Source organism: Neomonachus schauinslandi, chromosome 15 (assembly GCF_002201575.2).
Source record: "Neomonachus schauinslandi chromosome 15, ASM220157v2, whole genome shotgun sequence".
Lineage (NCBI taxonomy): Eukaryota > Metazoa > Chordata > Mammalia > Carnivora > Phocidae > Neomonachus > Neomonachus schauinslandi.
In genome coordinates this window covers 41,432,332-41,446,114 of record NC_058417.1, presented here as the reverse complement: position 1 = coordinate 41,446,114, position 13,783 = coordinate 41,432,332, and the positions used below count along the sequence as shown (strand labels likewise).

Below are 13,783 nucleotides of genomic sequence, written 5' to 3'. Positions count from 1 at the left end.
CTGCTGGAGGCTGCTCACGCCAGAGAATTCTCCTTTGAGAAACTTAAAATCCTCAGCGTGTACTCCCTAAACTTAAGGGGTTCGACATAATAGCACCAGGTACCTTACAGGGGAGAAAAGGATGGCATCCATTGGTCATAGACTGCTGCTGGGTAATAAAGTTTTTTGTTTTTAATTTTAATTTTTTTTATTTTTAAAGATTTTATTTCTTTATTTGACAGAGACACAGCGAGAGAGGGAACATAAGCAGGGGGAGCGGGAAAGGGAGAAGCAGGCTTCCCGCTGAGCAGGGAGCCCGATGCGGGGCTCGATCCCAGAACCCTGGGATCATGACCTGAGCCGAAGGCAGACACTCAACGACTGAGCCACCCAGGCGCCCCGTAATAAAGTTTCAAAACGAGTTTGTTCTTTTTTATTATAAAAGCCTTACATGGCTCATTAGAGAAAGCTAGAAAATAAGGCAAACGTATCTTGCTTCCACCCCCGATTGCTAACATCTTTCATATCCTCTAGATTCTAAAACATTTCTTTCTCCCCACCCCTTGCACTTCTGACAATGCCATGTACTTCACAATGTCAGATGAAACTTGCCAACTGGTTGCCTCATCCCCAACTCACGAAGTGCACTCTAATCTTAGCATCTTAGAATCCTTACATAGAAGTGGTATGGGGCTAGGTGATCTCTCAGATTACTCCCAGCCTATCTTATTTTATCTTGTCTGTCTTATCCTATAATGCCTTGCTTCAAAGCCACCTGTGAAGCCATCCTCGACAAAGTGGAAAGCGATTCCTAGAATTTTTTGTATCACTCATGTCATGCGGCATGTATGACTTGCATTATAGTTATTGTTTAGGTTTTCCTTGAGTGATCTGATGGGGGATTTTGAGGCTGCAAGGCAAGGATAATGACTTACTCATTTTTGTATTATTCCCTAGCACCCAGCTGTTGAGTATGACTGAAGGTAGAAGTTTAATAACTAGATGAGTTGCCTGAGTCAAGATGAAAAGCAATCCAGGATGGAGCGGGATTTGAGCTTAAATCTCAAGGTTAAGCTTAGAAAGAGGACAAGGGATCAGGAAAGCACATGGGAGATGAAGAGCAGGTGGGAGCAACGGAGCTCTCCCTCAGGTTTTTTGAGAGCATACTTTGGCAGCTGGGACCAACCCTGGTTGGGTTGTGGCCTCCCTGTTCCATTTTCCTGTCATTTTCAACTTTGTTGAAAAGTCTAAAGGGGAACTAAATCTCTTCCTGTACTGGTAAAGTAAGGTGAGGGTGAGGCATATTTCTAGTGACTTCTCAACTAACCTCTCCATTAACCCCTTATGCTGACTCCCACAGTTCGTTTTAGTGGAGGGACTAACGAGGCTTCTTTTCGAATCTGGCCCCCTTTATTCTGGTCTCTGTCCTAGTTTCAAGGAGCTGCTCATGCTCACTGTGGGGAGGTACATGTACTGCTCTGCAGAGAATATTCTCGGATGGTCCCTTGAGGTGTCGTGTAAGCTGAAATCTGAACAAGGTGCCAGCCAAGAGTGCTTGGATAGGGGGAACAGCAGGTGCTAAGTTGAGAGTGCTAAGAGCTTGAGGTTTTTAGGAACTACTAGAAGATAGGTGGCTGAAGCCTCATGAGCCAGAGCCGGATCATGCAGGGCCTTGTTGCCATTGTAGGGACTGGAATCTGTTCTTGGCACAGTGGGGAGCAGTTCGAGGGTTGGAAGCTGTCGAGGGCTTTAGTCTGTCAGGGGGCAAAGGTGGAAACAGACCGCTGCATTCCGAGGCTGTTGCGGTCATCTAGGCAGGACATGGTGGTGACATGAGTGACTTCACAACTGACAGGGCTTGCTGATGGAGAAGATTTGAGGCCGAGGTGGTGAGGGGGAGAGGAACCGAGAGCAGCTTCCGTGTGGATGGCGAACAATGAGAGAGGAAGAGGTCTGTGGAAAAATCGAGATTCTTATTTTGCCATGTTTGTCTTACCCGTGAAGCCCTGAAGAGCAGATGGCAGGTGGGCAGGTGGATGACAAGCCTGGCGTTCAGCAGGGAGGACTGGGCTGGAGCTGGATGTTTAGGAGTTACTACCTCATCGTGAACTCCAGAAGATGGGAGACGAGATCCATGGCCACAGAAGATGTTTTGGCTTCTGATGGGAGGGGGAGCCTTTCTTCCACTATAAAGAGGAAGGGAAGAGAAGACTGCACAGTTGCTGGTGAGTTCGTAGATTTGACAGGGAGGTGAGGGTGAAGGAGTATGTGTCCAGTGGTTCAGTAAACGGGAGAAATGGCATGGTTGCTGAGGTCTGAACTTGTGCATTGAGGGTGTGACGAGATGCCCATTTTGTGACTTTGTGGTAGTCCCATCAAGTGGCTGAGGTGCAGACGCAGAAGTTGGAGAGCTGGGTGCAACCAAGGGTGTTCATCAGGTTGTGCGCTATGGAGGGAGAAGGGAATTCGGCTGTGGATATCTGCAAGGGAATGATTATAGCAATGGACCCTTCACCCCTACAGATGGAGGCTGGCCTCAGATACACTTTGGTTTTTGTTCAGATTGGCCTTTCTGAAAGTGTCCTGCTGTCATCCTTGTGTCCTGGCTATGGGAAGGATAAGCCAGAAGTCAGTATGTGAACAGTGTGCAAATGGAGGATGCTTCCAGGGCCAGGGATGGCCCAGGTGGTATCAGAAGCTCAGTACAGATATCCTGACTTAGAAATACCAGGAATGTTGCAGCTCATAGGGAATAGTCCAGCGTTCCAGTTTATAATTTTCTTTTTAAAGATTTTATTTATGGGCACCTGGGTGGCTCAGATGGTTAAGCGTCTGCCTTCGACTCAGGTCATGATCCCAGGGTTCTGGGATCGAGCCCCACATCGGGCTCCTGGCTCAGCGGGGAGCCTGCTTCTCCCTCTCCCTCTGCCTCTCTCCCTGCTCATGCTCTCTCTCTCTCTATCTCAAATGAATAAATAAAATCTTTTTAAAAAAATAAGGATTTTATTTATTTATTTGACAGAGAGAGACACAGCGAGAGAGGGAACACAAGTGGGGTGGGGGGGGCGGTGGGAGAGGGAGAAGCAGGCTCCCTGCTGAGCAGAGAGCCCAACATGGGACTTGATCCCAGGACCCTGGGATCAAATGACCTGAGTCAAAGGCAGATGCTTAACAACTAAGCCACCTAGCACGCCTATAATTTTTTTTTTTTTTTTTTTTAGATTTTATCTATCTGAGGAGCTCTTGGGTGGCTCAGTTGGTGAAGCGTCTGCCTTTGGCTCAGGTCATGATCCCAGGGTCCTGGGATCAAGTCCCACTTTGGACTCTGCCCAGGGGGGAGCCTGCTTCTCCCTCTGCCTGCTACTCTGCCTGCTTGTGCTCTCTCTCTCTGTCAAATAAATAAATAAAATTTTTTTTTTAAAAAAAAGATTTTATCTATTTGAGAGAGAGAAAGTGAGTGAGAGAGAGAGCACGGGTGGGGGGAGGGGCAGAGGGGGAAGCAGGAAGCTCAACCCGGGGCTCTAATCCCAGGACCCCGGAATCATTACACTTAACCAGCTGAGCCACCTAGGTGCCCCTGTCTTCCAGTTTAAACATCCTCTCTACAGCATCCTCGACAGACTGTCTCTACTTGAACACTTTCATTGATGGGGAGCTCACTGCTTTGAGAAACATGTGGTACTGTGTCCTTCTGTCCTCTGAGCTGCAGCTCATTTCTAGAGCTGTGGCTAGAGCTGAAGTCTCCAGGACGCTAGTCCTTGCTCTTCAGGATGTTTCCTTTCCTCGCAGCCCCCGGTGAGGGGCACACAGATGTGCCTGGGAGCTGTCTTGTTTTCTCCAGTGAAATGGCCTTTTTCAGCCAACTATTCCAGCCTATTAAGAGCTTTTAAAAAATCTTGATTCTATAATAGTTATCCATCCCAATGTTGTATTAATTCCAATTTATATAAACTGTCTTCTGTGTTTTCATTATCCCAAGGAATGTGATGAGAGACTTTAATATCCAGATGCTTATCTATGATAGTCATCTAGTTACCCTATCACAAAGGGAATTGAAGTTGTTTGAGTATAACTTATTTTTGGTGTGCTCATGGGGCACCTGGTGGTCACTCTGTTCTAGGTAACTGCTCATACAACGTGTTCAATGAACCTTTCTGAATTTTGTTAACTGTTGTTACACTTGTCTGACTTTTGAAAATTGGAACTTTTCATGAACTCAAGTCTCTGGTAACCTTCAGTTTATAATATTTTCTCAAAGATTATTCTTAATTTAAAAAAATTTTTTAAAAAGATTTATTGGAGAGAGAAAGGGTGTGAGAGAGAGAGAGAGAGAGATCATGAGCAGGGGGCAGAGAGAGAGGGAGAAGCAGACTTCCCACTGAGCAGGGAGCCCGATGTGGGACTCGATCCCAGGACACTGGGATTGTGACCTGAGCTGAAGGCAGACGTTTAACCAACTGAGCCACCCAGGCATCCATTAAAGATTATTATAATTTTTTAAAAGATATTTTATTTTTTTAAGTAATCTCGACACCCAGTGTAGGGTTGAACTCACAACCCCAAGATCATGAGTCACACGCTCCAGCGACTGAGCTAGCCAGGCACCCCTCAAAGATTATTGACAATGATTTTTCAAATTTTTCACTATAATTTTCTTCAACCAGATCACTTGAACTAATTCAAAGGGGCTCACGTCTGATTGATGATGGCTCAGCTGTTCTTCCCATTCTGGAGATAATCTGTGTGATTCACCCGTAGACCTTAACTTCTTTGAGAGGTGTTTGGCTGGCATGTGGGACAGTCTTTGGACACTGTGGTTAAGAGCATGGCTGGATTCAGACAGGTCTAGGTAATGTCAGATTTCATCTCTGCCACTGATGAGCAGTATGACTTGGCAGCCTCTGTATCCTTGCCAAGCATTAGTTTCCTCTGTAAAATGAGTGTCTCAGTTGAGGATTAAATGAAGCCTTTAATGAGATGCCTGGCCCTTGGTAACCTTCTTTTCAATATGGCCATTGTGATTCTCTTAAGAGTTTGTTGGGTGGGGCTAGTGAGCACACTAGGGAACCTAGAAAGAAACTTGTTTGGTTGGCCTCCTAGGGCAAGGCAGAAGTGCTGGGTACAGACACCCTGTCCCCAGACCCCTCTGTTTAGAAAGCAATGCTGGACAAGCCAGAATGGAGTATTTTGACCTTTGGCCTAGTGAGAACGAGAGAGTATTTCCCTCCTTTGTGTTCAGAAAAGACCTAGGTGAATTCTAGATGATGGCAGATTTCTTAGACAGGCAGTATAGAATGAAAGAGAAGATACCTGGCTCCTTTTTGACTTGTGGATGTGAGGTGTGGTGAGTTGAGGCCTTCGAGGGGCCTCAGGCTGCCATCTTGACAAGTGATAGACCAGGATGTGGGGCTCAAAGGGAGAGGGCCATGGTGTGAGGAGTGAGGAGTGGTGTTCTTAGAAAGGCAGGGCAGGATCCTGCTCCCCTGGTTATAATTATGGCCACAAGGCCTTGGAGATGTCCTCAGCCTGTCCCACCCACCCTCGCCCCCATCCCTACCCTCAGTGCTATGGCTTCCCTAAGAGCTGATCTCTTGGGGCAGGAGGCCAGGAGGGCAGGTAACTAGAGCTGAGAGTCTTTTCACTGCTATTTCTGGGTTGGGGCTATGCTTGTTGGCAGGTGGTGCCAGGAATACAGGTGAGTGTGTTGACCTTCTGACCTCAGTGGCCAGATTAGGCCAGGATCTAGTCAAGGTTGTGTCCTCTTGCAGAACAGGGACTCTGCAAATGTTGGTTGGTTGAGTGACCCAGGGAGTGTTTAGGGGCAGGAGAAGGCAGAGTTGCTCCTGGGCTGTGTGGGAAATAAGTGGGGATGGGTACGGAGTGAGAGGAAAGAGGGGGTGCTGGGGTTTAAAAGACCATCTTCCCTGATTGCTTTTCTTTTGTCTTTTTTTTTTTTTTTTAAGATTTTATTTATTTATTTGACAGAGAGAGACACCGTGAGAGAGGGAACACAAGCAGGGGGAGCGGGAGAGGGAGAAGCAGGCTTCCCGCGGAGCAGGGAGCCCGATGTGGGGCTCGATCCCAGGACCCCGGGATCATGACCTGAGCCGAAGGCAGACGCTTAACGACTGAGCCACCCAGGTGCCCCTTCCCTGATTGCTTTTCATCCTAATAGGCGTAAGGGAATGAGAGGTGGCTGGGGTGAGGGATCAAAATGCTGGGGTCTTGGGCTGTGACGGCTCTTGCCAGAGCCTTGGTAGCAGGTTAAATTATGGGAGATGGAGGGAGGTGTCCATAAGACCATGTTGGGGGACATGGCAAATGGTGAGACCCCTGAATGGTATCTATTTTTCCTCTCCCTAGCACGCCCACACTTCCCCAGAGGCCTGGGTGGAGGAGTGAGGCACGAAGGTCTGTGTATCTGACTGCCTGATGTAGGCCTGAGGCCATTGTCATCCTAGCCCCTCATGGGGCAAGGATGGGGCAGGTGTGGCCACTCCTTCCTCACAGTGGCCACGGCCTTACTCGGGAATCTGGCGGCAGCGCTCCCAGCACTGTGCACCTACCTGTCCAGCCGCAGGAAGCGTGGTGGACTGGGGGGGCCTCCACCCACTCAGCCTGCCACATGGCTCCTTCCAGGGCCTGTGGGGACTGTGGGTGCTGTTGCTTTCTCACAGTGCCCTGTGGGATCTGGCTGGAGGAGCCCTAGGGGGCCTGGGTTCCTGGAGCGGTTGCACCTCAGCCACCACCACCTGGTCTGCTGCCCCTGGACTTCTTCACCACCCTGGGCTCTGTGCTCCTCCTGGATCTTTCTCACAAGCTGCTTATCACTCTGGACCCCTGCAGCCTATGGGGCCTGGGGAACCTGGAGCAGCTCGACCTGAGTCCCAACTGGCTGACCGAGCTGGGCACAGCCAGGCTTGGGGGCCTCTTCTGTCTACACTGGCTCTTGCTGGCTAGAAACTGCTACGTGTGGCCTGGCCACCATGCCAGGCCTGGAGGTCCTCTCTGGCTGGGAATGACATCAGTGAGCTGGAGGCTGAGGTTTCGGCGGCCTTGTTGGCGCTGGGCATCCTCTCTCTTGTAGACAACTGGTTGCCACACTTCAGTTTCAAGGTGACTGCAGACATCTGGATGGTGGGCATGTGGCTGCTGCTGGCCAATAACATAACACCTGCGTGCAAGACTGTGACGCGACCTGCAGTGGGCCTTTGGGAAGCCTGGACCACCTGTGGCACTTGTGGGTGCCAACCTGGGCAACCTGACTTGTCCTGCCCTCAGCTGTTGGGGGGGGGTGGGTGCTGAGCAGTGTGGAGGCCCGGCTCTGCCTGTCTGAGACAGCTACTGTGCGGGGTATCCTGGGCACCATGCTGGTCACGGTGGCTCTGGTCGTGGCAGAGTGCAAGCACAGGCGGGGTTCCAGAGGAACTGGGGAGGGAGAGCAGATAGAGATGTGGACGGCAGGTAGAGATGTAGACGACAAAAAGGGCTGTTCTTCAGAAGTCTTTTCAGCTGAGTTGTCACCCTGGGCAGGAGTGGGAAGAGTGGGGGTGGGGTGGGGTGGGGGACAAATGGCTGTGTTCCTCTGGCAGGGCCTCTGACCCTCCCACTCACCTATTCTCTGACCTAGCACAATGCCAGCATCTTTCCCAACCCTCGAAAGGGATTTGGCCCTTAGTATTTCTCAACAACCTTCTGGGGACTAGGGCAGTAGAAGGCAGAGACTGAAGACCAGAGGGAATTACGGTGGGATGGGTACCAAGGGAAGCTTCATGAATCCCAGTCTCCTGTCCCTCCCCACACATGTCCCTGGCCGCTGCTGTTGCTAAAGTTATGAGGATGGTGGGATGGGGTAGGGGTATTGCTCCTGTGGGCACAACCCAGCCAGGCTCCTGCAACTATTTTATGGGCGTACACCGTCCCAGTTCCGGTCCTCCTCAACACCTTAGCTCCTTCCTGAGGGCTGTGCATTCTTGTCACATTTGAATTGAGAATCGGTTGAAGAGATGGCAAAATAAAGCCAATTGAAAATTTGATTCTGTACTATGTGCCTGTGGAAAACTTACCTTATGTGGTTGTGACTGGTGTGTGGGGGAGGTAGACAGAATGGCCTTTAATCCAGGTTTTTTCTCATTCCCTTCGTCTGGACATTCCTTTCCTGCACCCTCACCCCAGCATATATGTACACAATCCCATTTCCTAGATTTTGTATGGATATGTCTTTCTCTCTCTCACGTTTCTGTTATGCCCAGGCTTTATCCCAGTGACTATGAAAAATAGGATGTGAGAGGTGTTTTGTGTAGCTTTTACTGGCTGAGTGGGAATTTTTAATTCACTTGAGGCTCCTCTCCCCACCCCAGGGAACGGGAAGCAAACAGATCTGAATTAAATAGCCTGGTGGGAATGCTTGTAGAGTCTTAACTTCAATATTGGAAGATGAATTTGTGTGTTGCTGGGTGGTAGGGGGCTGCAGGAAGATAGTGGCAATCCTGGAGTGCCCAGAACTTTTACCCACTTATTGAACAAATAATTACAGAATACCTACTCTGAAAGAGACCTAGTAGCAACATCTTTTGTTCATTTCTCTATTTTTTAAAGATTTTATTTATTTGACACAGAGAGAGAGACAGCAAGCGAGGGAACACAAGCAGGGGGAGTGGGAGAGGGAGAAGCAGGCTTCCCACTGAGCAGGGAGCCTGATGCGGGGCTCGATCCCAGGACCCTAGGATCATGACCTGAGCCGAAGGCAGACACTTAATGACTGAGCTACCCAGGCGCCCCTCATTTCTCTATTTAGCACGTATTTCCTGAATGCAACCAGTACACTATGCTGCGAGGATATAATAGTAAACAAGTCAGACACTGTCCTTGCCCTCATGAAGCTCCCAGTCTCGGGTTAATCTGGTTGTTAACAAAGAATCTAAAATATATAATTACCATTGTGCTGAGGGATTCAAAGGAAGGGTACCTGATGTTAGGGAAACATAAAATAGGGGAGCTAAGAATTAACAAGGAGGCCAAAGCAGAAGCTGGGGAGGGAGGCCAGTTTGAAGCCTGCTGTAGTTAAACCAACAAAAGATGGTAGTTAGCCGGAGCATTGGAGCTGGAGAGGATAATTTGAGATGTCCCGTGTGTCCACATCAGATCTTGCTCTTCTCTCAAGGGACAGACGGAAGATAGACCCAGACCAAACTTCTCTACAAGTGACTTAGCCAAGAGAACACCTTACTCTGAAATTAAACAGAAATAGAGAGGTTGTGTGTGTGTGTGTTTACACTATTAATCTATCCCCTACTATGAGCTGGTACCAACACTACCACATTTAAACCTCTTAACAACGCTGTGAGGTACATGTCCTCTCCGTTTTACAAATGGGTCTTAGAAAGTGCAGGCCCAAAGTCCGTTAGGGTTGGAGTTAGAATTGGAGCCCAGGTTTAGTAGCAAAGACTAGTTCGCCCACGGTTCTGATAACCTGAACCCACTGTTTCTTCCTCTAGTCTAGTTTTCAATTTTGGAGCCACGAGGAGGGATCCTTAAGTCCCTGAGCAGAGGGAAAGGCTGAACTCCGCAGCTGGAACACATTCTTCAGTCCAGAACTTGAGAGCGAGAGCACTGTTTCTCGTCGGAAAGGAAAAATGATACCCCCCACCCCCCACCCCCGCCGCTTCGCGACACCCGGAAGTTGCGTGTCGCATCCCGGCGCCGGCCTCCCTGTCGGGGGTGACGCCGCAGCGGACTGCCCTTCCCCAAGATGGCGTCGAAGATGGGTTCGCGACGGTGGATGCTGCAGCTGATCATGCAGCTGGGTTCGGTGTTGCTCACACGCTGCCCCTTCTGGGGCTGCTTCAGCCAGCTCATGCTGTACGCTGAGAGGGCCGAGGCGCGCCGGTGAGCGGGCCCACGCGGCCGCCGAGCGCGGTGGGGGGGGCGGTACGGCCCGTCCCAAGAACGGGGGTGCGGTGAGGTGGGGAAGAAGTTGGGACCCTTGGGCTGGGGAAGAGTTAGGACCTCGGGCTTGTTAGGGGCTCTGCTCTGGGGCAAGGTGGGCATCGAGCGTAGTGCAGGGGTCCTGGCCGTGAGAAGGGCCTCCGGTTCAGGGGAGCAGTGGAGCTTGTGGGAACTCAGGGGTTCGCGAGGGCCTTCTCCCGCTTCATTCTGTCCTCGTTGCTTCTTCCCCTATCCGGCTCGCAGGAAGCCCGACATCCCAGTGCCCTACTTGTACTTCGACTTGGGGGCGGCCGTGCTGTGCGCCAGCTTCATGTCTTTTGGAGTGAAGCGGCGCTGGTTCGCGTTGGGGGCCGCCCTTCAGCTGGCCATTAGCACCTACGCCGCCTACATCGGGGGCTACGTCCACTACGGGGACTGGCTGAAGGTGAGCACCTCGGCCCAAGGCGGGACTTCGCTAGGGGGATGGGGAGCCCGAGGCCAGTGCCCTGTGCCCCGCGGCAGTTGGGAAATGCATGGTGCTAGCCAGGTGCATAGTGTGAAGCCTGGGAAGGCAGAAGCCCCAGGCTTGTGGAGATTATTACAGACTGCAAGGATGAAAGGACCTTAGAGACCACACAAGACCACCTTTCAGAGTGTGAAAACTGAGGTCCGAAGATGAGAAACAGACTTTCCCAAGGTCACACCACAGTTAGCATTGCAGGTGAGACCAGAACCCTTTAAGCCATTAGTTGAGTAATGTCAGACTATAGGGCTAAAGGGACCTTGGAGAGTACTGGTTCCAACCATCTGATCTTATGAAATTTAATTAATTTAGTGCAGCATGTAAACCTGAAAGTGTCAGAACCCGTGCCAGGTGCTGCAAGCTTGTAGATAATCCTGGACAAAGGCAGGGACTGTCAGTCCAGTCGGGGAGGCAGATGTGTGAACAGCTACCGGACAGTGGGATCAATGGTTTTTTCATGGGACAGACTATACTATATAGCAGAAAGAACATTGGGATTTGAGTCTGTACTCCTGGAGGTGCAGAGGGGGCAACTCTTGGTGTCTGGGTTCTGCCACTTTCTGTAGGACCTTGGACATTTTTAGTAACCCCTCTGGGCCTCAGTTTCCACTTCTGATAAAAAGAATTATCTATCTCTGCTGCACCTGCCCACCACACTTGGAAATGGTAAAGAGTGTTCATCAGATGGAATGGGATGTATAGCGATGGGCACTTCTGTGCTCTGGACAGCCAGGAGAAACGTGGTGGCTGCAGTTCCTGACTGGGGTCCCCTCACCCCGGTCCAGGTCCGTATGTACTCACGCACAGTTGCTATCATCGGCGGCTTTCTGGTGCTGGCCAGCGGTGCTGGGGAGCTCTACCGCCGGAAACCCCGCAGCCGCTCCCTCCAGTCCACCGGCCAGGTGTTCCTGGGCATCTACCTCATCTGTGTGGTAGGTTGGGGGGCTGTTGGCTGGAAGTGCTTGCCTGGGAGTGAAGTAGAACCCAGGGAGGTGGGCAGAATAAGGCCTTGCATGTAGTTCCTGATGGTCTGCCTCCTGGGAACTGCCCCAGCCAGCTTTTGGGCCTCAGAGGCCCTTCAAGTGCCTGAGACCTGGCTGAGAGTCCCTTCTTCCAGCATTATGGCCACCAGGGAGAGAAGAGGTTGCATGGACCATTCAGTCCCAAGCCTGAGAGTCAGGAGAACAAGGTGGACTGGTCCTCTCATGGCTCCAGCCCCCAGAGGACTGAGAGAGGGGGCAAAGGAGAGGTTTGGTGGGGTTCAGACCCCAGATGGGGCTCTATCGCTTAGAGTCGGTGGGGGTTGCCTAAGGTAGCAAGTTACGGTACTCCCTACTGGAGGACCTAGGCCGAGCCAGTGTGGATGGGGACCTGGACAGGCTCCAGGTCACTTGGTTTCATCTTAGTTACTGGGCACCATATCCCATGTGCAGAGCTCTGTATTCAGAGGTGAGAGCCCCAGTCTGGCAGTGGAGACACACACTTCCACTCTCCTGAGCCCCGAAGGTGAGGAGAGCCAGGCCCTAACCGCATGAGCTCCCTAGTCTGGCGGGGGGGGAAGATGCAGGCCCTCCTCTCCGAGAGCCCCAACTCTGAGCTGGGAGTCAGAAGCCCACCTTGCAGAGGCGGACTTGCAGGTGCCATCTCAGGGGCAGCTGTCCCCAGACAGGCTCCTCAGCCCGCCAGAGAGACTTAGAGGATGGTGTGTCTTTAGGCCTACTCACTGCAGCACAGCAAGGAGGACCGGCTGGCCTATCTGAACCATCTCCCGGGAGGGGAGCTCATGATCCAGCTGTTCTTCGTGCTGTATGGCGTCCTGGCCCTGGCCTTCCTGTCAGGCTACTACGTGACCCTGGCTGCCCAGATCCTGGCCATACTGCTGCCCCCAGTCATGCTGCTCATTGATGGCAATGTTGCCTACTGGCACAACACACGGCGCGTTGAGTTCTGGAACCAGATGAAGCTCCTTGGAGAGAGTGTGGGCATCTTCGGGGCTGCCGTCATCCTGGCCACTGATGGCTGAGTGGCACGGCAAGAGGCCGAGATGGGCACAGGGAGCCACCGAGGGCCACCCTGCCTTCCTCCTTGCTGGCCCAGTTGTTTCTTTATGCTTTCTGCTCTGTTGGTTTGGTTCTTTGCTGTGTGTGTATATGTGTTGGTAAGAGGCAGGTCTCTTCCCCGGTGCCTGGGCTCGGGCCCTTGGGGGGTGGGAGCCCTGATGATGATGCCTTACAGGGGTTTTTCCTGTTCGTTAGTAGGAGACCTGAGGCCAACTGCTCCCTGGGTCTCCTGTCTCAGAGAAGGGAGTAAGGCAGGGCTCGGGTGGGGGTACTGAGAGTGGGAGACAGAGAAAGGAAGACCAGGAACCGGAAGTGAGCAAATGTGAAAGATTCCTTTTTGAGCCTGGCAAGTGCAGCTAGGCTCTATAGTGTTTTTTGGAGACTGAGAGTGAGTATGTGTGTTGACGCGGGGATTGGGCCAGGAGGAGCCGAGAGGCCGGGCACCGCAGAAGTCACGTGAGTTCTCAGGGTATCCCGGGGGCAGAAGCAGCACTAGCTGTCGCCACACCTTGAAAGCAGAGCAGGCCCCAGTCTGGGGTGTGCAGGGGTAGGGTAGGCAGTGGCCAGCGTCCCGTCTCCTGCCTTCTGTTTCCGGCTCTATGTTGGCCTGGTTGGGGTGAGTGCCCTCCCAAACACCAGACCACACAGTCCTCCAAAAATAAACATTTTATATAGACATTTGGCTTTGCTTCTATGTTCTCCCCACAGGGCATGTTGCCATTGGCTGGGATTGATCTTGGGTTTCTTGAAAGACCACATCTGGTTAAGCCCCACTTTGGTCCTCCCGTGATCTCTGCCCTGTTCTGAGAGTTCCCACAGGCCTTTGGCTGTCTAGTCAGGATCCTCCCTGTAGTCTGCCTTTGATCCATCCCCTCAGTCCCTGTGTCATAGCTTGTCTTTTCCTCCCCTTTTATCCTCCTGGTTTCTTTTGAAGAAACCTTTGGTGAGGGCAGCTAGGGGGTGGGGGGGACTAACATTAAGTGTCCACTATGAGGATTCTACATCTTACAGATGAGGAAATGGAAGCTCAGAGAAGGCGAGCAGCTTACCTCAAGGCACAGAGCAAATGTAGCCACAGCTGGATTCCAGGTTGGGCCTGTCTAATGCCCACACACAGCGGTGCACTCTGTCACCCCTCTCCTGAGGGAAGTCAGAGGCTGCTCCTGGGGTTTGGTTCTGTCGTGGCCCCGCTGTGCCATGATGGTCCTCTCTGTACTTGTCCATGCGCCTCCTGATTGAAAGTAGCTCAGCGACCAGTATGGGGGCCTGGCACATTGTGGGGGGTCAAAAATGC

General features: G+C 51.6%; 1 protein-coding gene across 1 annotated transcript; it reads left to right on the top strand.

The window, feature by feature from the left end:
• The first annotated feature begins 9,717 nt into the window (after window positions 1-9,717).
• On the top strand, window positions 9,718-13,157 carry TMEM101 (transmembrane protein 101). The gene is made up of 4 exons (XM_021681780.1): window positions 9,718-9,867; window positions 10,171-10,351; window positions 11,215-11,361; window positions 12,144-13,157. The coding sequence occupies exons 1-4, from the start codon at window positions 9,731-9,733 to the stop codon at window positions 12,450-12,452; spliced, it is 774 nt and encodes a 257-aa protein (XP_021537455.1). The 5' UTR covers window positions 9,718-9,730; the 3' UTR covers window positions 12,453-13,157.
• Window positions 13,158-13,783: the final 626 nt, after the last annotated feature.

Bases quoted from the DNA above. Each gene is read 5' to 3' on its own strand.
- TMEM101 (XM_021681780.1), top strand. From the start codon at position 9,731: ATGGCGTCGAAGATGGGTTCGCGACGGTGGATGCTGCAGCTGATCATG. The intron at 9,868-10,170 runs GTGAGCGGGCCC...TCCGGCTCGCAG, and splicing joins GAGAGGGCCGAGGCGCGCCG to GAAGCCCGACATCCCAGTGC. The intron at 10,352-11,214 runs GTGAGCACCTCG...ACCCCGGTCCAG, and splicing joins ACTACGGGGACTGGCTGAAG to GTCCGTATGTACTCACGCAC.